The sequence below is a fragment of the Candoia aspera genome, chromosome 3, assembly GCF_035149785.1.
Source record: "Candoia aspera isolate rCanAsp1 chromosome 3, rCanAsp1.hap2, whole genome shotgun sequence".
NCBI classification, from domain to species: Eukaryota; Metazoa; Chordata; class Lepidosauria; order Squamata; family Boidae; genus Candoia; species Candoia aspera.
In genome coordinates, this window is record NC_086155.1 from 115,420,409 (window position 1) to 115,447,420 (window position 27,012).

At 37.8% G+C, this 27,012-nt stretch overlaps 1 protein-coding gene across 4 annotated transcripts; it reads left to right on the plus strand.

Annotated features, from left to right (window-relative positions):
* The first annotated feature begins 704 nt into the window (after positions 1 to 704).
* Positions 705 to 26,756, plus strand: SEC23B (SEC23 homolog B, COPII coat complex component). Of its 4 annotated transcripts, none has more exons than XM_063298686.1 (20): positions 705 to 837; positions 6,399 to 6,634; positions 7,062 to 7,119; positions 8,063 to 8,149; positions 8,315 to 8,551; positions 8,669 to 8,754; positions 11,942 to 12,086; positions 13,973 to 14,131; positions 14,892 to 15,007; positions 16,515 to 16,638; positions 16,999 to 17,079; positions 17,906 to 17,995; positions 18,832 to 18,938; positions 21,119 to 21,272; positions 21,713 to 21,790; positions 22,047 to 22,208; positions 22,514 to 22,600; positions 24,565 to 24,720; positions 25,897 to 25,962; positions 26,369 to 26,756. In XM_063298686.1, exons 2-20 carry the CDS (start codon positions 6,414 to 6,416, stop codon positions 26,456 to 26,458), a joined length of 2,304 nt encoding a protein of 767 aa, XP_063154756.1. In that variant the 5' UTR covers positions 705 to 837; positions 6,399 to 6,413; the 3' UTR covers positions 26,459 to 26,756. The 4 variants fall into 4 exon arrangements, with proteins under 4 accessions (XP_063154756.1, XP_063154757.1, XP_063154758.1 ...); XM_063298687.1 differs by having other exon boundaries at positions 728 to 780; XM_063298688.1 differs by having other exon boundaries at positions 786 to 805.
* Positions 26,757 to 27,012: the final 256 nt, after the last annotated feature.

Below are 27,012 nucleotides of genomic sequence, written 5' to 3' on the forward strand. Positions count from 1 at the left end.
GCCCCGTTTCTCAGCTTGGGCAGACACCAGGATCTGCAGCGCAAGGAGCACGTCTGCAGCATCGATACGTGCCACTTTCCCACATCCAGGAAGTCGTGCAATTTGCCTGATACATGGGTAAGACAACCCTCTGCTTTCACCAGGGTTAAAGAAACTAGAAAAAAACAAAATATTTACTTAAATAAAGCCTGTGCTACAGAAAGTATGAACTGTTGCTTTCCTTTCCATTGGTTATTAGAGCAGGAAGGAGGGAGGACAGACGCTGCGGCTCGGCGCAGCAAACCCTTAATTTCTTCCTCTATACTGACGGAAAGGGCATCTCATTCTCTTTTCCAACATCTATGATTTACACGCTGTTCTCTGCCTGCCTACCCCTGTTTGCCATTTTGGAAAAGGGCAATTCTCCAAATGTAGGGGGGGGATTCAGGCATAAGGGCGACGACACCTTAGTCAGGAGCCAAAGTGCTTTTCTAAACCGTAGAAATAAAGAGAAAGTTAAGACAGCTTAACCAACTCTTTAGAAATAAAACTTTCTGATTGCTTTTGAAGTTATCGCGTACAACTAGCTTTTCAGTCCACCCTTTAGACCGCAGCATTCGAAATCACCCGGAACTGAAATAAGACTGGAGGGACTTCACGGGGTAAGTCAACCGGAGGAAATGAGCTCCGGCCCCCATTTTGACTCCGGTTGAGGTGGCGCTGAGCTGTCCTTAGCGGCGTGGGCGTGGCTTGGCAGGGGAAGCAGGTCCAGCCGGCGAAGAGGCAGCCGCCGTCTTTGAGGTGAAGGAAGCAAGGAGGAAGAAAAGTGAGAAGTCCCCGTCTTGTGAGCGGTCGAGGGTGAATTTTCTTTCTCGCTGAACCTTCTTCAAGAATTGTGGGGAGGGAGCGAAGAAGGTGCCCCCTGGGGCATCGGAGGCTGTTGGGGGGAAGGGGTGGTGCCGGGCAGCCCCGCCTCGGCCTTTGGGCCTCTTGTTCCTCGGTTTGATCTTCTTTCCGGCTCCTTCTCTCCTCTCTTAATACATCAGCCTGTTAAGAGAAGGGGGTTAGATAGTCCAGCCCTTGTTTACTGGAGCGTTTTTAACTTTTGGCCGTCAGTACGTTATGAAGTGCAGAAAGCATCACCAGTAAATGAGAACTGGCCTTAACTGTTCGGTGAGCTATTTCTTTAATGAGAAAATTTCTTTGCGGTACTTAATTCTCACAAGTAGGTTGAAGACAGCTATCAGAGCACCTGCAAAAAGACCTTGGGGGACAGACAGAAAAACTTTTCCTCTTTCATAATGCTAGCTCTTAGTTTCTCTCAATTGAATTAATCGGTGGCATTTTCAGGAAGGACAGAAGGAAAAACTAGGCTGCTTCAGATCAAAGCTCTATGGAGGGTGACAGTTTTGCTAATCAAATGCAGGCCGGGAGGCTGAAATGAAGCAATCCCTATTATTGATCTCCTGCTGCTGATACAAAATCATTATGTGTAGGAATCAGTGAAAGTGGTCAGTTTGCAATCACTATATTTTGTTTTAGAGAATTCCCTAACTTTATGTGCTTTATGAAGGTTTTTATTAGCAAGCTGAAAAAAAAAGCCATCATGGAGGAATGCAGTAGCAATCACCTCTCCATTGCTGCCAATAAAACAACATGGATATGTCCATGAAATCGTTGGAGTTGAGTTTACTTTATGAACTACTTCCTTTACTTCATGTAATGTCTATTACTGAGTTTCATTGGATGATCCCAGGCTGTTGGAGAGAAGGAAACACTTTCCTATGTACTCTCCACATTATGGAAGCATTGAAGACTTTTGTTCTGTCTCTTTATTCCTAAGGTTAAAAGCCTCAGATGGGTTGTAATCCAAGGATTGGGAATCTTTGGGGGCCAAAGCCACATGTAGAATTTTGAGGGCATGAAGCCCACACATTAATACTGTAGCTGCTATGGGAAATTTGTCTATTCATAGAATGTCTGCCATAGAGGGCATAGCTAGCTGCAAAAAGTCCCTTTTCCAAAGCTCAGCTAGCTGTCCAGAATACTTCTTAACTTTGCCAGTACAACCTTATGAAGCCCAAAGGCATTTATTGTAAATAAATATAGTGCTGGAGATTAGTGCTTTATGCAAATGTATAAATTTTATATATTTATATTATATAAACAGATTTTTATTTATTTAATTAAAAATATCTGAAGAAACAGGTGGAACAGGGAGCTTGGTGGGCAGCAAGAAAAGTGCTCTGTGGAATTTTGGTTGCCCATCTGTATAATAATCCTTCCATTTAGGAAAGTTGTCTTTTTGTAGCTCTATTTTTTTTTTTTTGAAAAATGTAACGTGTGTGGTTACACCACAGATTAGTATAAAGGCATGATGGTATTGGCAAGTTATTTCAGCTCTTTCCCTAATAATCTAATAATAGCCTAATAATAACAACCAAAGACTTGTCTAGATGGCTCTACTATTGAAGTGGATGTACGCATTTTCTCTCTGCTTGGGGTTTGTATATATTTTAGTTTTAATTAATCTTTATTTTTAAAATTGATTTTTTTATTTTTAAATGCCTGTTTTTATATGTTGTTCAGCTGTTAAGTTGTGTCCAACCCTTCATGACCCCATGGACCATAGCATGCCAGGCTTTCCTGTCCTCCACTGTCTCCCGGAGTTTACTCAGATTAATGTTCATTGCATCGGTGATGCTATCTAACCATCTCATCCTCTGCTGTCCCCTTCTCCTTTTGCCTTCAGTCTTTCCTAGCATCAGGGTCTTTTCCAGTGAGTCCTCTCTTCGCGTTAGGTGGCCAATTTGAGTATTTGAGTTTCAGCTTCAGTATCTGTCCTTCCAGTGAATAGTCAGGGTTGATTTCCTGTAGGATTGACTGATTTGACCTCCTTGCAGTCCAAGGGATTCTTAAGATTCTTCTCCAGCACCACAGTTCAAAAGCATCAATTCTTCGGTGCTCAGCCTTTCTTATGGTCCAACTCTCACAGCCATACATTACTACTGGGAAAACCATAGCTTTGATTATATGGACCTTTGTCAGCAAGGTGATATCTCTGCTTTTTAATATGCTGTCTAGGTTTGCCATAGCTTTCCTCCCAAAGAGCAAGCGTCTTTTAATTTCATGGCTGGAGTCACCATCTGCAGTGGTCTTGGAGCCCAAGAAAATAAAATTTGTCACTGCTTCCATTTCTTCCCCTTCTATTTGCCAGGAAGTGATGGGGCCAGATGCCATGATCTTAGTTTTTTTAATGTTGAGTTTCAAGCCAGCTTTTGCACTCTCCTCTTTCACCCTTATCAAGAGGCTCTTTAGTTCCTCTTCACTTTCTGCCATTAGGGTGGTATCGTCCGCATATCTGAGGTCGTTGATATTTCTCCCGGCAATCTTAATTCTGGCTTGTGATTCATCCAGCCTGGCATTTCTCATGATGTAATCTACATATAAATTTAATAAGCAGGGTGACAAAATACAGCCTTGTCGTACTCCTTTCCTAATTTTGAACCAATCGATAGTTCCATGTCCGGTTCTAACTGTTGCTTCTTGACCTGCATACAGGTTTCTCAGGAGACAGGTAACGTGGTCTGGTACTCCCATCTCTTTAAGAATTTGCCACAGTTTGTTGTGATCCACACAATCAAAGGCTTTAGCGTAGTCAATGAAGCAGAAGTAGATGTTTTTCTGGAACTCTCTTGCTTTCTCCATGATCCAGCAAATGTTGGCAATTTGATCTCTAGTTCCTCTGCCTCTTCGAAACCCAGCTTGTACCTCTGGTAGTTCTCAGTTCACATACTGCTGAAGTCTAGCTTGTAGGATTTTGGGCATAACCTTGCTAGCATGTGAAATGAGTGGAATTGTGTGGTAGTTTGAACATTCTTTGGCATTGCCCTTCTTTGGAATTGGAACATAAACTGACCTTTTCCAATCCTGTGGCCACTGTTGAGTTTTCCAGATTTGTTAACATATTGAGTGCAGTACTTTAACAGCATCATCTTTTAGGATTTTAAATAGCTCAGCTGGAATACTGTCATCTCCGCTAGCTTTTTTGTTAGTAATGCTTCCTAAGGCTCACTTGACTTCACTCTCTAGGATGTCCAGCTCAAGGTCATCATGGTTATCAGGGAGATTTAAGATCTTCCTTGTATAGTTCTTCTGTATATTCTTGCCACCTCTTCTTAATCATTTCTGCTTCTGTTAAGTCCCTGCCTTTTTTGTCCTTTACAATGCCGATCTTTGCACATATCTCCAGTTTTCTTGAAGAGATCTCTAGTCTTCCTGATTCTGTTGTTTTCCTCAATTTCTTTGCATTGTTCATCTAAGAACGCCTTCATCTCTCCTTGCTATTCTCTGGAAATCTGCATTCAGTTGGTTATATCTTTCCCTTTCTCCCTTGCTTTTCACTTTCCTTCTTTCCTCAACTATTTGTAAAGCCTCATCAGACAGCCACTTTGCTTTCTTGCATTTCTTTTTCTTTGGGATGGTTTTAGTTGCTGCCTCCTGTACAATGTTACGAACCTCTGTCCATAGTTCTTCAGGCACTCTGCCTACCAGATCTATTCATCACCTCCACTGTATATTCATAAGGGATATGATTTAGGTCATAACTGAATGGTCTAGTGGTCTTCCCTACATTCTTCAATTTAAGCCTAAATTTTGCAGTAAGAAGCTCATGATCTGAGCCACAGTCAGCTCCAGGTCTTGTTTTTACTGACTGTATAGAGCTTCTCCATCTTTGGCTGCAAAGTACATAATTAGTCTGATTTCGGTATTGACCATCTGGTGATGTCCATGTGTATTGTCATCTCTTGTGTTGTTGGAAAAGAGTTTTTATATATGTATTGTTTTTTGTTGATTATTGTACCCCTCCTAGAGCCACTTCTTGTGAGATGAATGGCTATATAAATCTGATTAATAAATAAATAATCTCCAACAAGGAGTTTGCCCTTTTACTACATTATAGCTGTATAGATGTATTATTGATCTATCCACAATATCCCAAGCTACTTGTCCTGTTTCACATAATGCCTTGGTTCATACATTGCATTAACACCTACTTGTGGTTTAGCTTGGACTGTGTGAGATTTACTTCTAGGTAGATTTAATTAGAATTGCAGCCTTAAATTCCTATTAAGTAGTTTAAAAATAGATTATTCTTTTACCAGACAGTTGCTTCAGTGGTGAGTTAACTCTTGCAAGCTGTTCTTGTCAGCTGGTGTGAATATATCCTTGATATCTGATAATTACTTACATGAATACCTGACTCACCTAAAGTAATCTTTTGGTGGTGTGAGGGCCAGTAGTAGATCTTGTTAGATCAGCTAACATTTCACATGGACTTAGTTAGCTTTACCTTCTAGTAATGAGGTATGAAGCATATTTGTGTATGAAGTAGGCATTATGTGCAAGACAGGTACAGCATTTTATATTATGAAATGAGTTGTCTATGAAAAAGGACTGGTGAAAAATATGACCTTGCTTAATCAAAATGTGATAGGACTACTGAAGGTAAAACTATTTTTTTTTGGAGATTATAGTTAGCTTGTAGATTAGCAAATGATCATTTCAGCTTTACATAAATAAAATCCCACTGCTGTATAAGCTGCTGTTTAAGAATATCCTTTCTCCTAAGCCAGAGCAATGAAGTGGTATTATATATAGAAAGAGTTATTTCCATTTTGAATTTCTGCCTACTTGGTTTCTGTATTTTCGTGTTAAAAATCTGTTGAGCAAGTTTAGTTAAATATCATTTATAATTCAGATAGAATAGACATGCAGTGGTATTATTCTATTAAGCTAACCTTTTCAGTTAATATTTAAAAACATCAAACATGCACAATAAGAAATTCCTTTTGTTAAAAAAATGAAAAAAAATGCAGCACACAGAAGCAAAAAACACATTGTTCAATAAACAAGAAAAAAAGGTGTAGAGAAACAAAAGGCAAAACAATATTTATAATTGTAAACTGTTTGAAATACCATCTGGTGAATGGCAGAAGAAAGGCATGAAAAGCAAACCAGGACTTATTTCATTTTTATTTTAATCTTCCTTTCAAAGGAGCAGAATTGCTTGTCTGAAAGAATGAATGGTTTACAAATAATAGTGGCTGTTTTCAAACAGCATTACCCATAATGTATGTTTTTAATATGTGAATTGATCCTTTGGGGCTTATAAACCCATGGCTTATAGTTTAGTTGCTGTGTGAACCAGCCATTGTAGCTTATTTAACAAACCAAGGCAACCCTCCCCCCACCCTTCCTTGGCATTATGGGTGAATGTAGCCAGTGGAGTAACTTTGTTGTGAAGCCTCTGTGTACCTGAATATGGTTTTCAGTTCACTGGGTGGAAAGAAACCTACAATAGCTATTGTATTCTAGGCTCTAAAATTCTATTTCAAACATGTGTTCTGCTTTTTCAGGAATACTACAATTCTATGGCAACTTACCTAGAATTTATCCAGCAAAACGAAGAGCGTGATGGAGTTCGTTTCAGCTGGAACGTATGGCCCTCCAGCAGACTGGAGGCCACCAGAATGGTTGTTCCATTGGCTTGTCTTCTAACACCCTTGAAAGAACGGTTAGATCTGCCACCTGTCCAGTATGAGCCTGTTCTATGCAGTAGACCAACCTGCAAAACTGTTCTCAATCCACTTTGGTATGAATTTGTTTAGTACATTTAGTTTTATGTGCGGATTGTTTTGGTTGCTCTGGAGTAGGGGAATTTACTTATGGTAGTGCTTAAAAGTTTGTGAACCCTTTTGAATCTTCAATATTTCTGCATAAATATGACCAAAAACATGATTTCTTCTAGTTTTAGCTTTGGATAATTTTCCTCAATAAATAAATGAACAAATACAATGTTTTGACTCATTTATTTAATTGGGTTCTCTTTGTCTTGTTTTAGGACTTGTGTAGAGAACAGATAATATTTTAGGTCATATTTATGCAGAAATATTGAAAATATTTTTAAGCACCACTGTAGATGCAGTCCTGAAGTTTACAAAATGCTTCTACAAGTTCTAACTTGAAGTTTAAACATCAATATTTGATTACAGCTCTTTTTATATATTCCTTTCTTACAGTCAAATTGATTACCGAGCCAAGCTTTGGGCTTGTAATTTTTGCTTTCAGAGAAACCAGGTAAGTCTGAAAATATTTTGTTCCAACATTAGTACATTTTTTTCAAAAATCTTGTTGGTGCTAAAGTAATTCTACTGGCTTTCTTGTGTACATCCAGATCAACTGTATTGATTATTTATATATAATGTGAATATGCTGAATATCACTGTTATTTTTTATTCCTTCCATTTAACTAGTATTATTGCCAAAATAGAAACTAAAATCTTCTAAGCAAAGAGTTCACATCAATGTTTATAATGCTTTTGGGTTTCTTTATGGCCCAGATTAATTGCAATTAGATCATGTTAAAGTATGGCTTGTGCTAATCATAGTTTAGGAATCAAGCCATAGATTGTGTAGAACAGGCAGCCTGAACTCCTGGTTTATTAATCTCTGGATGAAACACAATAGCTGTAATGATGGTTTGTCAGTTACCACATCATACCAAACCAGAGATAGCACAGGCTTGGGTTCATGCTTTTTTTTATTTTCACTTTGCATGTGTTATAAACAGCCATTGTGGTTAGTAATTGGCAGCTTGGTGTGATGTGTGACTCCAATAAAATATATCTTTGTTAAATCATAACATGAGATATGAAAATTGGGTGATTTCTGATTTTGATTTGCTGATGACTTGCACACCATTCTTAGTCATACAGACATCACAAAAAATCTTAATTGATTTTTCTTACCTATTGATGTTTGTATTGCATGTACAGGTGACATTCTGATAATAGTTAAACTGTTGTGGAGGTCTGGGATAGGACTTTTGGAAAGATCGTAAACCATACTTACGTGTGATTGCAATCAAGAGGCTAAGAAGCCAGATACCATTATAAAGGGAAAATGAAATTAAGATTCATTATGTTTAATTGAAAGAAAAACATTGCTTGCCAACATTGCATTTTATTAAGAATTTTGCTATTTTTCAGCACATGCCCTAATTCTTGGTGTATTTTTTCAGTTTCCTCCAGCATATGCAGGCATATCCGAAGTGAATCAGCCAGCGGAGCTCATGCCGCAGTTTTCCACGATAGAATATATAGTCCAGGTAGTCCTTTTTATTATGTCTCAAATTCCTCCATAGCTATATTCAATATTTCTATGGCAGGTTAGAAGAATAAAGTGCTTTAACCACGGTTTTCTGTAAGGGAAGTTAGGGTCTTTTACTGTATGTATTTTTGTGTAATATATATTCCATTTTTCCCCACCCAAGCGTGGCCCTCAGACACCCCTGATCTTTCTGTATGTGGTGGACACATGTTTGGAAGAGGAGGACTTACAAGCTTTGAAAGAATCCTTGCAAATGTCTTTAAGTTTGCTCCCTCCTGATGCTCTTGTGGGCTTGATTACCTTTGGTCGAATGGTTCAAGTTCATGAACTGAGCTGTGAAGGGATCTCCAAAAGTTATGTTTTTAGAGGAACTAAAGATCTGTCAGCAAAACAAATACAGGTATATTTTGCATTGTCTTCTGTGAAAAGTTGAACAGGATTTCCTGTTTCTTATTTCACATTTTTTTGTAAATTCTTCTGATCTTTTACAATTTTAATGGATGTTTTTCATTGTCAGGATATGTTGGGTCTTTCAAGGCCTGCCGTACCTACTCAGCAAGGGAGACCTCCTCAGTCCCAAGAATCACCTCTCATTTCTAACAGGTGTGTAGCTCTGCAGAGCAAAGAATATTTCAAATGATGCAAATGCATTAATCTTTTTCTTAAATCCCAAAAGGGACAACTTTTAAAAAGCAGGCCTATTTTTGCTATTTGAAATAGTTGGCTTTCTTTTCAGATTTAAGATCAAATTTTTAATATTCCACAAATTTAATCCAGTAAGCATTTTCAGTTCCAAAAGATGGGAGATTAGCATTTGATCCTATTATTAATATGCAGATAATTAGAGATTTAGGAATACCACATTTTACAGTTTTATTTATTTAATATAGTTTTATGCTGCTTCCTATATAAAATGTATGAAGGTAGTACATAGATGAGAATAAAATTATTAAAATACAATTAATAAGATTACAGAAAATTAAAACAGTTAATATAAAAACATATACGTTCAAGAAGGAAATGGAAAGATATTAATCCATAATATTCACACAAGGAAGATATAGGTGGAGGGAAGTTTTCCATAGAATCTAGAAGATATAATAGCAGTTGCTCTTAAATAACAGTGGAAAGAACATTCTACTATAAAGAATGCAAGTAAGCACAGGATGACAATCTGCAGGTTGTGACATAAGCAGTAGAATCATGTCTCATTATAGTGATAATGAGTCTAGAAAGGTGATCTGCCTAATTCCTAATTGTTTGCAGCCTAGTTAATAGGCAGCCATTGTAGCTCCTTTGACACTGGTGATGAGTGTGCATGGTCAGATGCATTACTTAGTATCTTAAGCACAATTTTTACATAAATTGCAACCTCTGGTTCAAACATAAAATAGTGCTGCATTCAGTACATTATGGTAGTCTAACAAGTCACCAGAGCAGTGGCCAGGCATCTGTGTGCAGGAGAAGATAAAGCTGGTAATAGGTAAATCAAGCTATAGAGGTTATTTGACCTCTAAGAGCAGTGATGGTTCTAGGAACATTTCCAAAATTAAGAGCCTGCTCTTCCATCTCTCCCCAAATATTCAAACCATCCCTCTCATGTCCTGAGGCAAAGACTACATTGAAGGTATGCTGTGTCCCATGCATTAATCCAATAACAATATGAGTTGGTCCCATGTTTGTCCCAGAGACAACTAGGCCCTGCTAATGTAGTAAGCATCAATATTTCAGTTCCATACATGTGATCTAGCAATAGATTCTCTTGGGCATTTCAGGTTCTTTCAAATTCGTTATGGGATGAAGTTATGGCAACATCAGTCAGTGTGCAAAGGACTGATTTTATCTATAGGTGGATGATATGTGCAATTAGTCTCTAGTATTCAGTTTGCTTTGTTCCTTTTTTATATGTTAAATTTTGGTAAGATGAATATGTAAACAATCTTAATTTTACATTCATTTAGTTATCCAGTTTCACTATGCGCCTACTCTGCCTCTAGAATACAGAAATGGCAAAGGCATTGGACTGGATTGCCCCTGAAGTGGCCTTTCCCTATTTGTCAGTCCTGAAATTCTTGGCATATTTAGAAACTTAGGGTGATGAAAAAACAGAAGAGGTTCTTAGAATAATGCTTGTGGAAAAAAGGAGTTAACATGATCAAACATGGGTACTAACCCATATTTGGCCTATACCACAGTGATAAGGCCAGCAAGGTGGTGTTAATTCTCCACACTTACTGCATCAATGGACTGCTGTCCAGTGGCCTTATTCAAAGTAACCTGGATTTTCTTGGGGAATGAGAATGTGGACTGTCTTGCAATACCATCTGGGATTTGAATGGTTAAAGCAGAAGTAAGTTAATGTTTTGGAATGCCCAAGTCAAAGTCCTGACCTTAATCCTATAGAAATGTTATAGAAGGATCTGAAGCGGGCAGTTAATTCAAGGAAGCCCACAAATATCCCTGAATTGAAGCTGTTCTGTAAGGAGGAATGGGCTAAAATTCCTCCAAGCTGATGTGCAGGACTGATCAACATCCTTAGAAATTTTTAGTTGCAGTTACTGCTGCCCAAGAGGGGCATACCAGTTACTGAAAGCAAAGGTTCAGATACTTTTGCCACACACAAATATGTAGCTTTGGATCATTTTTCTCAATAAATAAATGAACAAGTATAATGTTTTTGACTCGTTTGTTTAATTGAGTTCTCTTTATCTAGCTTTAGGACTTGTGTGGAGAATGGATCGTGTTTTAGGTCATATTTATGCAGAAATATTGAAAATTCAAAGGGGTTCTCAAACTTTTAAGTACCATTGTATGGCTGGATATTTATTTATTTATTAAATTTATATCACCGCCCATCTCCCCCAATGGGGTACATACTCCCCCAATCAGATACATACCTCTCCTGGCTCATTCATGCAGCTAGAGGGTGGTCAAGGGGCTGGATTTGAGAGTTGGCACATGCTTTTTTAAGAGTTATTGGTGGTGGTAACACCTACCTTGAAAGAGGCAATAGTGTGTCCCATCCTCAAGAGACTACTCCTCTATCCAACCAACATGGACAACTTCTGCCCCATGTCCCGACTTTCCTTATTACAGAACGTGTTGGAGAAAATGGTAAGACAATTACAGAGGCTTTGGGGTGCAATTTAAGATGCTGGCCATTGCCTTTAAAGCCCTTCATGGCACAGGGCCTGGTTATCTGTGGGATTGCCTGTTTCCAATTGTCTTAGCTTGCCCAGTATGTTCAGGCAGAGTGGGTGTTCTCCAGGTCCCTTCTATTAAACTTTGCCATCTTGTGGGACCAAGGAAGTGTGCCTTCTCTGTTGCTACCCCATCCTCTGGAACAGAGATACTAATGGTGCCTGATCTTTTGGGGTTCCAGAAAGCCCTCAAAACCTGGCTCTGCTCCCAGACCTGGGGTTAATGTGTGTGTTGATGTATTTGTGGAAAGTTTAATAGAGTGGATGGCTATAACAAATTAAATTAAATTCCTTCCCTGTTAATATTTAGGAGGGCAGCTAAAACTCTAGTCTTCTACAGAGGCTTCAGGGAATGAGTAGTACTGTTGTCTGAGTTCTGGGTATATTATCTTTTTTAATATTGGTATCTGATCTGGTTCGATAACTATTGGTTGTTGTTGTACTATGGCTGTTTTATTGTAATAGCTGTTTGGTGTCTGATTAAAATGCTACACATTTTCTAAATGAATAAGTATCCAGTGCATAATGCACAATATTATATGTCTCTCTCTCTCTCTCCTCCCCTCTCTCCTCTTTTTAAAATACTGTAGATTTTTGCAGCCTGTTCACAAGATTGACATGAACATGACAGATCTTCTAGGAGAACTGCAAAGAGATCCCTGGCCAGTTACTCAGGGAAAGAGACCCTTGCGATCCACTGGAGTAGCTCTGTCAGTTGCTGTTGGACTATTAGAGGTATCTTTACTTTTTTGACAATCTTAAATAGTTAGAAATAATCTAAACCATGCTATTGTTGTCTGGTACCTGAAAGCCATATATTTTCCAATATATCTGTTTTTGGATGTGGCACAGCTGAACCTGTAGCATAGTTATTTCTTCAGTTTGCTAGATTTCTCTTTTCCCTGGAAATTCCAGTAAGTTAATTCTGAGGCTGCAGGGAGATGTTTAATTCCACTTATTTCCACCTCAGTCCAGCAATTTGTTTATTTCCTTTGGAGTTTTGCTCCAGAATACTGGAGAATACTGCTTTTCCTCGGCTAGGAGAGGGAGGGGTTGAGATCCTTCTGTGCCTATGGGTCCTACCTGTGTGTGAATGAGTATTCAGAATCAGATACTGACTGGCAATGTAAGCTAGCTTGGGAGGTTACCTCACAACAGATGCAACTTTTATTAAGTATCATCTAATATCCTGTAAGCTTTGTTCAGAAAATTCAATAGTGATTGCTATCTGAAAATAATATTTTAAAAGTTCTTTTTTTTTCTTTATGTCATGCTTTCTCCTCCTACATTCCAAATCAGACCTTGAAAAATGTTGATGATTGACCATAAGCAGTTTTTCCCCCCTGTTCTTAAAGGTATTTTATTTATTATTCAAATTTAATTACCGCCCATCTCCCCCAAAAGAGGGACTCTGGGCGGAGGTATGTTCCATATATGTAGACATAATACAATATAAGTTATGGGATTCACATGTTTATACCATCAACATATTTCAGGGAAACTGAAAAATTACAAAGACTATTTTTATGGGGAGGACAATCCCTTAAGTTTTTAAAATCTTTTCATATATTATATGCTCATTAGGGGGACTAGGTATAAAGTTTGATTTCCATTTCTCTATGGAATCCAAGTGATAAAAATTATTATGGGAACAATTAGAAAGTTTAATATCATGGCAGGGGGTCTCTCCTTTTCTAGTCATAATTCTACAGCATTTCTAACATTAATGGCTGGAAGGCAGAATTGGGACAGAAGTATGATTCTGATGAATTAACATGTATTCACATGAAAAATACACTTTGGGATAAAACCAGTTTGAAAATAGTAGGTCCATCTTATATGGGGAATTTATGGGCTAATAGGGTATTCATACTTTAGATCAGCTTGTTACAAATCAAAGTGTTAAACCATTTGAGATACTGAAAGAAGACTGCTCAATATTACTTTGTATGGTCAAGATTTAAATGCTTAATTTAAAAACTGATTTTTTTAAGGTATGTATTTTTCTTTCTCCTTTTGTTTATATTTTTCCTTTTTTGCATATTTTTTCTTTTGTCAATCTTTCTGTATAGTATAATTATAATAATTTACTAAATTATATGCCACCCAACTGCCAGTGACTCTGGGTGGTTTACAAACTGCTTAAAACATTAAAGACAAGAAAAGGAACAAGAGACAAAAATGAAGAGTAAAGTCGGCAAGGATGAAAAAACCAGATGGGAACAAACAAAAACAACCCGCAAAATCTAATGGGGGCTTCAGTCATCCTTGCCAAAGATCTGGGTGAAGAGCCAAGTCTTCAAGGTCCTTTGAAACACCAGTAGGGTGGGGGCTGTTCAAATCTCAGGGGAATGTTCCAGGCACTGCGATAGAGAAGGCATGCTTCCAGGGTCCTGACAGATGACACTGTTTAATTGAAGGAACCTGGAGTGCACCAATCCTGCCAGATCATATTAGTCAGGCAGATACTGTGGGAAATATGTCATTTAAAAAAGTATGCAAGTTATGATTGACCAAATTCTCAAATGAGATGGATGTAGTCAACTAAATTCTTGACAACTAATTCAGTAATTTATAATAATCTGTTGGGTTTTTGTTCCGTTTTTTTTTCCACTTCCAAGGGAACATTTCCAAATACTGGAGCTAGAATAATGATGTTTACTGGAGGGCCACCAACTCAAGGGCCAGGCATGGTGGTAGGAGATGAGCTGAAAACTCCAATCCGTTCTTGGCATGATATAGAGAAAGACAATGCACGATTCATGAAGAAAGCTATGAAAGTAAGGATTAATATCTAGTTTGAACTCTCTGTGTCAGATAAACATTTTCTTTCACGTTTTCTGCTGAACATAGCTTTCACTGCCAAATAGTTTCAGAAGCCTTGATTTTGATTCTTGGCTGCCTTTTCACTTGGTCTTCAGCTGCCTTGTGTGTTCAGTATTTCTACAATTACAAGACTTTATCTATATTCTGTCTGCTATTATTTCCTCCAGCTTATCTTTCATACTAGTTTCCAGTTGACTTTCTTTCTTTTGGATCTTTGCCTTCACCTGTCCAACTTTGTGTACTAAGGCCTTGTTCATTATTTCCTTGATTTCCTGAACCCCTTTCATGATAGGCTTTCCCAGACTTAAACGTTTTGGCATACCCTGCTCTCGCTTTGAATCTTAACGTAAAACAACTTCTGTTCAGTCACCTCAAGTAACACTGCATTTCTTGCATTTAAATTGGCCTTTGTGGTTTCTCAGATGTATCAGTTCTCTTCTTCAACACACTTTTATGGTTATTCTGTTAAAGGACAAATGCTTTGGAAAGGTATGTGTAGCCAGTTATTATTATTTTTAATGTTTATTGAGTAATTGTACATCTCTTCCACAGAGTCCATAGCTTTGTATATAGAACATGCAGACCCTTACCAGTTCAGATCTCAGGTCAGCAAGGCTATTGTATTATGTGCCTTTAGAACATGCTGAACAATTATAAATAATATTTTCTTATAATTGTCATAGAAAATTGCTTAAAGCTGTTATGTTTCCACAGCATTATGAAGCACTGTCTAATCGTACTGCTGCTAATGGACACTGCATTGATATTTATGCATGTGCTCTTGATCAGACTGGTCTTCTGGAGATGAAGTGTTGTACAAATATAACTGGGTATGTTCTTACTCCTGACTAAAAATGTTGCTTTGTTATAAAGAAGAGATACATTTCTTGATTAGCACTCATATTCTAAGCTGTTTCTATCACCATGAAGAGTAAATGTCTGTAGAAGTTGTGTATGCGTGTGTTCATGTATGTGTATATGTTAGAAGAAGTGGTAATTTGAAATCACTGCATTTATTTTTTAGGTAATTTAAAGGCCATATGCATATAATGTCAGTTTCTGGTTTATTATACAAGAGCATCATATTGTAAGATAATTGATGCAACCGATTAAATGCTTGCTTGTGAATAAACCTTATTGAATTCAAAAGAATTACTCCAAAGTAAACATGCATAGAATTGGCCTGTTGGAAATGGAATTAAAAAAAAGTCTATATGGTCAGACTTGAGTTTCTTTGGAAGCAAAAAAGAACTAAAACTCTTTTTCCTGAGAAACTGTTTTTTTTATAGTAGATTTAAACTCCTATCCCAAGGCATTAGTTCATGGTTTTCTTTTATTTTCTATAATGTTTCTAGGGAAATGAATGGGAGGAAACAGTTATAAAGAAGTAAAATTGTTCTTCATCCTTGACATTGGTTTGCCTGCTCGTTGGGAGGGGGACAGGAGGAACTATTTTAGAACCATTGCAACATACGGTCATTTTCCCCTGTTCTCCTTCAGTCATTGTGATAGACATATTTCAGTTAATAGTGTTGCATTACAGATGGTTTTCATTTAACAATGACTCGTTCAGCCACTGTTCAAAGTTGCGATGGCACTGAATGAGTGGTCATTATGACTGGCCCTTGAAGTTCTGGCCGGCGCAGTGCCCCTGCGGTCACATGAGTGTGATCTAGGTGGTCGGCAACTGTCCCAGATTTCCTATGGTTACATGATCGCGATTGGTGACCTTCCCTGCGGGCTTCCCACAAGCAAAGTCAATGGGGAAGCCAGCAGGAAGTTGTGATCACGTGAAACCCTCACTTAATGACCTGCAAGATCCTCACTTAACAATGGTGACCAGGGACTGCCAGAACTGCCATTACGGTCAAGTGATGTCTCACTTTACAATTGCATTACTTAGTGATGGAAATTACAGTCCCAATTTCTGTCATTAACCAAGGACTACCCGTGCTGTCCTTGATTTAAATTAGAGGCTCAGTCACAGCAGATGGCAAGTTAATTTCTAGTTCTTTTGGTCCTCCCCTTCCCTCTCTTATGAACTCATTTCTTGCTGCTGAACAGAAACATTTTCAAGGTTGATATCCCTTAATATTTAACAGTGATTATTTTATAATTCAGTGGCTAAGTTGACACATCATTCTGAACTATTGTTTGTTTAACAAGCTATAATAGGCTTGGTTCCCACAAAATTCTAGGCATAACTCCTGATTTTCAAACTCTGATGGCTAGGTTCACATAATACAGTAAGTAAAAACCAAGGAAACAATGTTATGGTCTAGGTCACTGCATGAACCCAATTATTCTCAATATTTCACTGACTTTTTTTTCCCTCAGGGGTCACATGGTGATGGGAGATTCTTTCAATACTTCTCTCTTCAAGCAAACTTTCCAGAGAGTGTTTAGCAAAGATCTCAGTGGAGAATTCCGAATGGCTTTTGGAGCAACTCTAGAAGTGAAGGTAAGTGTGACAGGTACTGCCTATAATTAAACATTTTCCTAACCGAAAGAATTGATAATCCACATTGCTTAATGGAGCTTTTGATTTCAGAGAGATTTTCCATCCTTTGCTTACTCTCTTATGATAGAAAAGAATAGTTTCTGTCTAGCAGTCAGTATTAGACGTACTGTTTTAAGGGGAAACTAACAACAAATTGTTGAACTATCTCAGTATTTCATAATCTCTGTACATTATTTGAAACTCGCAGTTCTAAAAGGAAGTGTCTTGGGTAGAAAAATTTGTCATGCTGAGCCATCAACAAGAGATCAGATAGGCAGTTATTATTGCTTGGAGTTTAATTTGGAATTCTTTTTATTTTAGACTTGTAGAGAACTGAAGATAGCTGGAGCTATTGGACCATGTGTATCCTTAAATGCCAAAGGGTCAAGTGTTTCTGAAAATGTACGTTTTCTTTGGTGATGGGAAAGAAGTACACAAATTTGATGAGCTTCTATAGATTATCTAAATCAGAGGTAGATAATTAACGGGTGTACCCCATATGGCCTTCCAGTCCCAGATGCCTTCAAAATTCTTTATGTTTGGCAGAAATTTTGTGGGCACTCCTGACAGGGACTTACTTTTGAGTAAATATACACATACAAAACAACCACTGTTTTAGGTTTTTCCCACTTACTTGTTAGCATAAACAAGGCTTTCATATGTATGTGTAATTTCATGTACTTATTTTACTTATTTTTCTATTGACAGGTTTACATCTATTAAATACTTACATCTTGAGTATTTTTGGGTTTTTCTCTCTCTCTTCTATTTCTGCTGGCCTTGCCCATTTAAAATGTAAATTTTAATGTATTACAAAAGACAAAATGCAGCTTTCAACTCCAGATCCCTCCTATGGGGATTGGTGATTGACTGACATTACATATTCCTAACTGCTACTTTAGGAATTTTCTAACATTTAGAGAATTGTACCTCTGAATGTGCAGTTTATATGTGGTGACTGTGGTGTTTTTTTGTTGGAACACAAATGAGTATTGTCTTAGCATCAATGAAGCTGAAAGAGGATAGATTGATTATTATTCCTTCTGTAGTTGCCAGCTAATAATTATGCATTTCAATTTATCTTTCAATGTATACACAATTTCTTTAGTAACCATGTAAGTTTGTAATCTGTGCTGTAAATTCTATGTAATATATAGAAGCTATAATATAAATATATTAAACTCTTTAAAATTGTAGAATAAAAACTGAATTTTGAACTATCTTACAGGAGCTTGGGATAGGTGGCACGTACCAATGGAAAATTTGTGGTCTTGACCCCACCATGACTCTTGCCATTTATTTTGAAGTAGTAAACCAGGTGAGCCTAGGTTGTTGTTTTTTTAAAATCTTTGCAATGTTATGTATGGTGTGGAATCCATTGATGGAGAGGCAGTGGAGACCGCATGTGCACAAAAAAACGCTGTTATCCTGTTTCCTCAGCCTTGTTGCTGAAACTTTGATGCTATTAAATATCACTAGATGTTTAGGTAAGCCAAGTCAGACTAAAGTGAAAAGTCGTCTGTGTGAAATGTGTAAAATATTTTTAGAAGTGTCTGGGAATGGACCAAGAAGACGTGATTATTGAGCTATAATGCAAGTGAGAAACTCTAGTTCTGTCTGTTTGAAGATCTAGGTCTCAAATCCTCTACTTGAGATTAGCGATGGTTTTATCAGAACTGAGAGCAGCTAATGCTGGGAAGCAAAAGTTGCAGTAAGCCAAATTTGTCATCTTAGGGAAGACTCAAACCTATCTAAAAAGGCATGCCCTCATTCTTGCTTGCGCGCTCTCTCTCTCTCTCTGATAAGGAATCATTTAAAATTCTGTGTTGTCTTCTTTTCAGGAAATTCAGACCTTACTCAAAACCTTAGTAGGCCTAGTTACTAAGATTAAGAAGTAAACTGTGTTACGTTTACTAAACCTTATTTGAAGGTAAACATTGCCTATTGCACTTCCAGTCTCATTCTGATTACTTTTGGCACTATGTTAGTATTTGTATTCTCTGTGCCCCCCAGAGGCCAATTTGTTAGTTGTAAATGAGTATATTATATTGCTTGTACTTCATTTTTCTTCTTTATTCCTTTTATGATGATTGCAGCCTGTCTTTAAAATGTAAGCTGTAACTTAAAGACAACTTTTATCTCATTGACTTTCAGCACAATGCTCCAATACCTCAGGGTGGCAGAGGAGCAATCCAGTTTGTTACACATTATCAGCATTCCAGTACACAGAGACGCATTCGTGTGACTACTGTTGCTAGAAAGTAAGAATAATTTGTGATAATTAGGCTGGGTTCTGTGGCTATATTTCTCTGTTGCATAAACTGTATTGCTTCATAAGCCACATTAATAGTATACTCAGCATTAATTGTGGTTGCAGGGATAAGCCTGCTGATTATCCCAAGGATAATTAGGCAAACCACCCTGGTTTCTCTGTTGTCAAGCTGGCCATTCCAGCCACCTTTGTGATAGTTGCCTTCTATAGTCTGTCTTCTAAATATTAAAAAATGAAGGAAGAAAAGTATAGCAATCCTGTTGGGAATCAGAATAATTACATTTGGGGTGAAGGTCTACTGTGTTTTCCTTACTCCCTTCATGATCTTGACTAAATTGCCCTTACATGGGAGATGAAAGAAATATGCCCAACTGTGGAGTCCCTGGTGCTCTCTGAGCCTTGTTGTTTTCTTGCAGATGTTTCATTGCCAGACTAGGCAACATCTTCAGTGTGAACAGGGAGAGGGCCTTGCTCCCTGTATATACTGTGGTTTGTCTTGTTTGTGTTGGTGGAGGCGTTGTTCTCTCCTTGGGAGTTCCTTGATTGGGCTATTGTTCGCTGCTTGGTTGATTGACTGAGTTAATAGTTCCTTGATAAGGTATAATGTACTGTTTGATTGTTCATTTGGTGTTAATACTGGTGTTAACCTTTGCATATCTGGGTGTTGATTGCTGGCAAGGAGGTGTTCTGGTCTTTTGGCTTTTCTATTGTCTCTTTTGAATGGTATGTAAATGTTGTTTACCTCTATGTGTCTGTTGATGGCTGCTTTGTCTGAGTGCCAGGCTTCTAGGAATTCTCTAGCGTTTTTGGATTTGGCTTGGTTTAGGATGCTCACAGTTTCCCAGTTGAAAGTATGGCTGAATCTGTCCATGTGTTGTGAGATTAAGGAGTTTTCATCGTGTCTCCTGATTGCTAGTTGGTGTTCGTGGATGTGCTCTGCTAGTCTGCCTGTCTGTCCTACATAGTGGCTGTTACAGTCCTTACACTGTATGTTGTAGATGACCCCTGTTTTTCCTTCTTGGGCTACTGGGTCTTTTGGGTTACTTAAGATGTTTTGGGGGGGAGGGTTGGTTGGTTTGTGTGATATGGTGATGCCATGTGGTTGTAACAGTCTGTCGGTAGTTTCTGAGATGTTTCTGATGTATGGCAGTATTATTCTTTTCATAGCTTCTTTTGGCTGTGTTGTAGTGGGTGAGACACTTTTTGATAAAGTTGAGGGGGTATCCATTTTGCTGGAAGATGCTGAACAGATGATCTGTTTCCTTTCTCTGGTGTTCTGGGTTGCTGTAGTGTGTTAGCACTCATCTGAATAATGTTCTCACGCAGCTCCACTTGTGGGAGGTTGGGTTGTTGCTTTGATAATGGAGCACTTGGTTGGTGTGGGTAGCTTTCCAGTAGACTTGTGTTTCTAACTTGCGGTCATTTCCTCTACTCTGATGAGGATGTCCAAGAAGGGTAGTGTGTTGTTGTTTTCTTCTTCCCTTGTGAATTTTATTCCATTGAAGATGTTGATGGTTTCATGTGTTTCCTCCAGTTGTTCCTTTTTTATTATGATGAAGGTGTCATCTACATACCAGATCCATACCTTGGGTTCTATACGTGGGAGTGCTATCCTTTCTAGACACTGCATTACAATCTTTGCTATGAGTCCTGAAATAGGTGATCCCATGGGTGTTCCTTTGATTTGTTGGTATATTTGTCCATCAAACTGAAAATAGGTAGTGAGGCAGAGGTCGATGAGGTTCATGATTCTGGGTATCTCTATCTTGGTGTATTTGACTAGGTCGGGTGTGTTGCGTAGAACTGTTGCCATGGATTCTTTCGCTAGTGCTGGGTCTGTGGATGTAATAATATGCCCAACTGACAAATGATGGTTGCTGATGACCAGCAAACCAGAGATTTGGATTTGGATGATATGCCCAGCCATGGTTTAAGGTAAACTAATCAAAACCAATCTATGATTAGAAATTGTGATTAAGGCCCTCTGCAGTAGTGTGTTGTGTAAACCAGGAATAAAGTAGCCTATGAATCTCATGTGGACCATCAGTCCCATTTTTGCAGCTGGTGTAAAAATGTTACAGAATGAACATAAGCTTCTGCAAATTGTTGGTAGAAAGTTGTTTATGGCATTTAATAATCTAAAGTTCACTAATTCTTGCTGTAAATTAGTTGGGCAGATGCACAGAGTCAGTTACAGCACATTGAAGCTGCATTTGACCAAGAAGCAGCTGCTGTCCTGATGGCTCGACTGGGTGTCTACAGAGCTGAATCAGAGGAAGGGCCTGATGTCTTGCGATGGCTGGACAGGCAACTAATTAGACTTGTGAGTATGATCAATTATAAGCCTGTGAGTTTTAGAATCTGGCAGGTATTAAGCTGATAACTTGATTGTTCAAAGCTGGCCAATTTAATCCCAATTAATAATACACATAAATTTACCAGATAGCATCAGATACTTGACTTTTGCGGTCTACTAGAGGAAAGCCAGTTGTTGTTTATGATATCATGCATTTGATGTCCTTAAAAGCAATTTTCTCTTAATAATTTGGAAACAATATCCTTTTATAAAATGTAATTTTGGTTATTATGCATATTAGAAATACAGTGACAAAATTTATTTTCTTCTGCTGTATAATGAACATTATTTTGGGAAAAAAAATATTGAATCCACTGCAGGTGATCTATTTATTTTCCTTCCTTGTTCCTTTGTAAGATTTGTATAGTCTTCAAGGGATTATTGAGATCTGCATTTTTCTCCAACAGTGCCAGAAGTTTGGACAATACAGCAAGGATGATCCAAATTCTTTTAGACTGTCTGATTCATTCTCTTTGTACCCCCAGGTAAGATGATCTATCTCAAAAATGTTTAAAGAAATAGAACAATTCATAAGAAGTAGCAGTTTGCCTCCAGGACATTTCTATGGTTATCAGAAGACTGTATTCAGTAGTAAAATGTTCTGTGTTTGATGCGTGCCTTTTCTTTTTTGTATGTCAATCTCAAAATAATTCAGACAGGCAAAGAGGCAGGAAATGAAGAATAAAGCAGATGTTTTGACTATACCCACTGTGACATCTTTGTTTTTTCTGTTCCATTTAGTTCATGTTCCATTTGCGACGATCTCCATTCCTTCAAGTATTCAATAACAGTCCAGATGAATCTTCCTATTACCGTCATCACTTTGCCAGGCAGGATTTGACGCAGTCTCTTATTATGATTCAGCCTATACTTTATTCTTACTCATTCTATGGACCTCCTGAGGTGATTCTCCTTCTATAGAAATCTATAGTTTGCTGAAAGGTGGCTGAAAATAGTAATTTTCTCAAAAAAAAAAAGTCTTAATAAAATTGATGTATGTTCAAAACAGGGTGTAGCATTTTCAAGTGTTAGCAAACAAATGAATACATCTTTCAAATTCACAATCTTTAAAGAGGAAAACTGTAGAAATTTCAGGGGTGCATCTTACCAAATTCTGTAGTAAAAAATGAAGTTTGGTTAAAATTGTGCTATATTTACCTTTTTTTTTTAATTTGTAAGATTACTCTTTCCCTGTTTGTGTCTTGCAGCCTGTGCTATTGGATAGCAGCAGCATTCTTGTTGACAGGATCCTGCTGATGGACACTTTTTTCCAGATAGTTATCTATCTTGGTGAGGTAAATGAGGAATTAATCCTTTCTCATGGCTGAATTCTATGAATGACAAGGAAATTATTTAATTTTTTGGTTTTTAGACCAGCCATTGCTGAAGTCCCTGGGTGGTGCACAAAACAGAAAATATCTCAGTAGCTAAACCATATAAAATTATAAAATCTTGTGCTAAAATAGAATTTAAATAATTGTGTTGGCAAAAATTAAATTTTGTAAAATAAGCAATTAATCATTGTAGGTTAATTGTCAGAACTGTATTTTTACAGCCTTCTTAAAGGTCAGTGTGGATGGAAGACTCTGTTTTGTAATAGTGAGTGCCTTCCATAGAAGCTTTGCAGTCGTGGAGAAAACTCATTCCCAAGTGTCAGCCAGCCTCTGGCTATCACTAGAAATGGACCTTTCCAGGTGACCAAGGTTGGGGTGAGGAGTCTTGCAGGGCAAGGCATTCTCTCAGGTATCTCAGGTCCACTGTTTTTTTTTTTGACCTCTCATCTGAACTGAGAGCATTAAGTCACATGCTTATTTGGGAAAAAAACCACAGACTAATGACCTTAAGGAACCTGCTGGCACGCTCACATGAACAAAACCTTTTGGCTTTTTATGTATGTACAGATCATTAACCAGCAATTTATCCCCTGATCTAAATTAATGTTGCTTCCATTTATATTGTCCTTATGGCATCAAAAGGAGATACAGATGCAGTGAATGTCAGGCCTCAGTAAATCATATGTCTGTGCATTCTGGAAAGATAGGGATACCTGATCTGGAATGCAAAAATCTGGAAACCACCAGAGAGCAGAAATGTGTTGCGCTCTGTTGCCTCTTGTACTCGAACAAATATTTTCCTGAGGTTGCACAGCTGCCATGCAAGCCCAGAAAAAGACACTGCTCCATTAAAGAGCTACTGCCAGGTGCATTATGGGTGCCCATACCAGATCTGAAGTACCAAGGTACATACATGGAATATTTTGCATATCCCTATCTAATACTATTTTTTTTTACTGTGGCTGTATTTACATTGTATAAGCCATCATTTATTTTTACCATGATTTGGCAAAAACATGTCATAGTAAAATGGTTCATACATTATACTAAATTAAACCATTGTTTATGAACCAGAACAGCTGTATTTCCATATCATGCTAATTTGAAACTACGCAAACTATATTATGGATTCATGTGATGTGAGAACTCATGTGATCTTACCTTTCTCTAGGGATGTGCAAATTTAGTTGATTCCAAAGAACTCCAGAACCAAGTGTTTTGTAAGGCAGTTCAGTGGTTTCTGGAAATAAATCCTCTGAATCAGAAGTGATCTGAAGTGTTCTGTGAGAGTTCTGGCCCCTAAACCGGTTTATTTTGTCCAGCACGACATATTGAATTGCTTGTTCAAAGGATTTACTTCTGAAATAGTAAATTCTGGAAGGAAGCAGAACAGTAAGTGATAAAAGATTTTCCCCCACCTGTGTGGTTAAAGTGATCTAATTAGCCTTGCTGTGGGAGTGAGGGGACTGTATCTAATAGTGATGGCAGCAGCAAGTGGATTGGGACCATAGCAGGCTTCTTTTCCTTCCAAAGGCCTTGCTTTCCCTTCATTATGTGCATAAGATAAAGCACAATTGCCTTAGAACCAAACTAGCACAAGTGTTGGTTAAAATAAAAGTATTAATTACTTAAGAGACACATAACTGTATGTATGTATGTATGTATGTACATATGTATGTATTTGTTAAAATTATATGGCTGCCCATTTCATCAAAAAGCAACTATTTTTTAATGTTTCCAGGCAAGTTTTTTTTTTACCAAACCGTTGCATGCCATTATTTACTTGGTTTGGTTGATTCTTCTAAAGAGTGAAATGAACCATATGTAAGGATTTTGCACATAATGTGAATTATGTAGTAAAAAGACAAATATTTATGAAAATTTCCTGATTAATTCCTCCTGCAACGTTGTTTTCCACAATCAAGACTATTGCCCAGTGGCGTAAAGCTGGCTATCAAGATATTCCTGAATATGAAAACTTCAAGCACTTACTGCAGGCTCCGTTGGATGATGCTCAAGAAATCCTACAGACAAGATTCCCAATGCCGCGCTATGTTAACACAGAGCATGGAAGCAGCCAGGTAAGGAAGATTGCTAAAAAATTCAAAGTGCATTAGTAAAGGTGTGCCATAGCTGTATTTATAGATAATGATATGGTCTTAACATATCATACCAGTGTCTGCACTATCCGTCCTGAGCTTTTGGAGAGATTTCACCTCATCCAGTGCCTGTCGACTAAGGATAATGTCAAGTGAGAACCAGCGTGGTGTAGTGGTTAAGATGGTGGACTGGCACCAGGGATAGCAGGGTTCTAGACCATCCTCAACTACAGAAGCTCACGGGATTACTTTGGGCCAGTCATTGTCTCAGCCCAACCTATTTTTCAAGATTATTAGGAAAAAAACAACCAATGCTAATTCTTCATCAATCTTGCCTAGGGAGAAGAGGTTTTTTTCCTCCTTGTGGTGTTGAGCTGCTTCAGGACCCTTGGCCTCACCGGTCCTTGGCATTGTCCTGCTTGGCAAGGATGAGCAGTATTAAAATGTTCTTGGGCTACCAGTCATAAGCCTCTGGATGGTGTTCTGGTTTGCTTCCTATCTTGGTCTCAGCAAATGTCATGCCCACTGTCCAACAGTCTCTCAAGCTTGGTTAAACATTTTTTCATATTAAAAAGTCCAGATTTTTTTGCAAGAACTGTAAGTGTTAAGCTTTACTCTGGCTTGGCTGAAAATCCAGCTCTCCAGAAACTAATCCCTTATTGAGGAATTGGCTTACTGGGCAGAAGGCTCAAAGAATGTCATGGCTAGATTAGTTTCTTTATTGCAGGCAAAGCACTGAAGCTATACACACAATGTATCTGCCTACCACGGTACATAGTCGCCAAGTGTCTACATTGGTCTTTGCTCCAGAGTTTAAGTCCTAGGCTTTTTCCTCCCACCTATCTGAATCAAACAAAACTTGGCCACTTTTTTGGTCTTGAGGGGCACCTATTGTAAGTTGACAGAATACAGTAGTGTTCTCTAACTGGGAGCTACTGATAATGGCTTCCGTCTGATAGTAGCAGAAACTATTCTTCAAGCTCTCATTATTTCAAAACATGAATTCCCTGTTTCTTCCTTCTGTTTTCTTTCCTTTCCAAATGTTCCTACTTAATTTATTCTGAGCTGTAGTAAGAGGAAACATACAAGTCATATGGCAAATTCATGTGACAAGTCTTAATTATATTGCATCTACACTGATTATTTTGGCTTTTACAGGCACGGTTTCTCCTATCTAAAGTGAACCCTTCTCAGACGCATAATAATCTCTATGCATGGGGACAAGTAAGTAATGATGTATTTGCTTCTGTGTCTGTTGTGCATGCACTCACAATTCATGACATTAAACTACTTAAGGAGCAGGGGTTTGTCAGTTGATTTTGGAGCATTCAGGAGGTTTGAGCTTTGTTAACTGGGAAATTCCTCTGAGCCTCCAATGTTTGAAAGATAGACAATATATTATATGGTTTATGGACCAAAATTGCATAAATTAGAATTGGAATATCCTTCAGGGCCATTCATTCATTCGTGTAACTATTTAAGTCTGTTAATTTTAAAACTCGGAAATTAATAAAAGTGTAATGGGAGTCAGCATGGTTACGTACCATGTTAATTATGCTGCAGTTGTCCAGTTTTCCCACTTTTTATGTTGGCTCAGGTTTTGTTTCTAAACTATAACTTCTTATTCCAGGAATCTGGTGCTCCAATCCTAACAGATGATGTTAGTCTACAAGTATTCATGGACCATCTGAAAAAACTGGCTGTATCGAGTGCATCCTAATTTTGATACTAAAGTCTCAAAAGTAAATAATCTTATTGAATCATGCTGCTGATAGATTACAATCTACCAAGAAACTAATATTCCTTTTCCTCTTTTGAATCAAACTTTTAATTAGCCCATATAAAAAAGGGAAATTTTACATTTTAGATTTAACTTATTGATACACTTGTCTTTATTCTGCTAATTCTTCATTTTCATGTTGTTATACCAAGATTACAATCTCCATTTGTACTGTCCTGTGTAGTTCATTTTTCTGCTCTTATAACTAAGCAAAATAAAATTTGAGAACAGTGTTAATGTATTATGCTAACTGCCACTGCTAGGGGCAGGGTGGGAGGAGGATGGGTTAGCATTCCTAATTATTTAGCTTTGATAGATGCAATAAATTAGCATAGCCAGACTATGAATAAACCTTTATTAGAGATATAGCCATGTAATTTGTACAGATTAATATAAATCATTGAATCTATGATGAATAGAGGAATTTATCTGAGTATTAAAGTAGTATGACATGCAAAATAATCTAACAGCACACAAGATACTGCTCTATAATA

What these genes read in the sequence shown, in the direction of transcription:
- SEC23B (XM_063298686.1), top strand. Translation starts at nt 6,414, where the DNA reads ATGGCAACTTACCTAGAATTTATCCAGCAAAACGAAGAGCGTGATGGA. An exon ending in TGTCAGCAAAACAAATACAG is followed by an intron (nt 8,552 to 8,668) that starts GTATATTTTGCA and finishes TTTCATTGTCAG; the next exon opens with GATATGTTGGGTCTTTCAAG. An exon ending in TTGCTGTTGGACTATTAGAG is followed by an intron (nt 12,087 to 13,972) that starts GTATCTTTACTT and finishes TCCACTTCCAAG; the next exon opens with GGAACATTTCCAAATACTGG.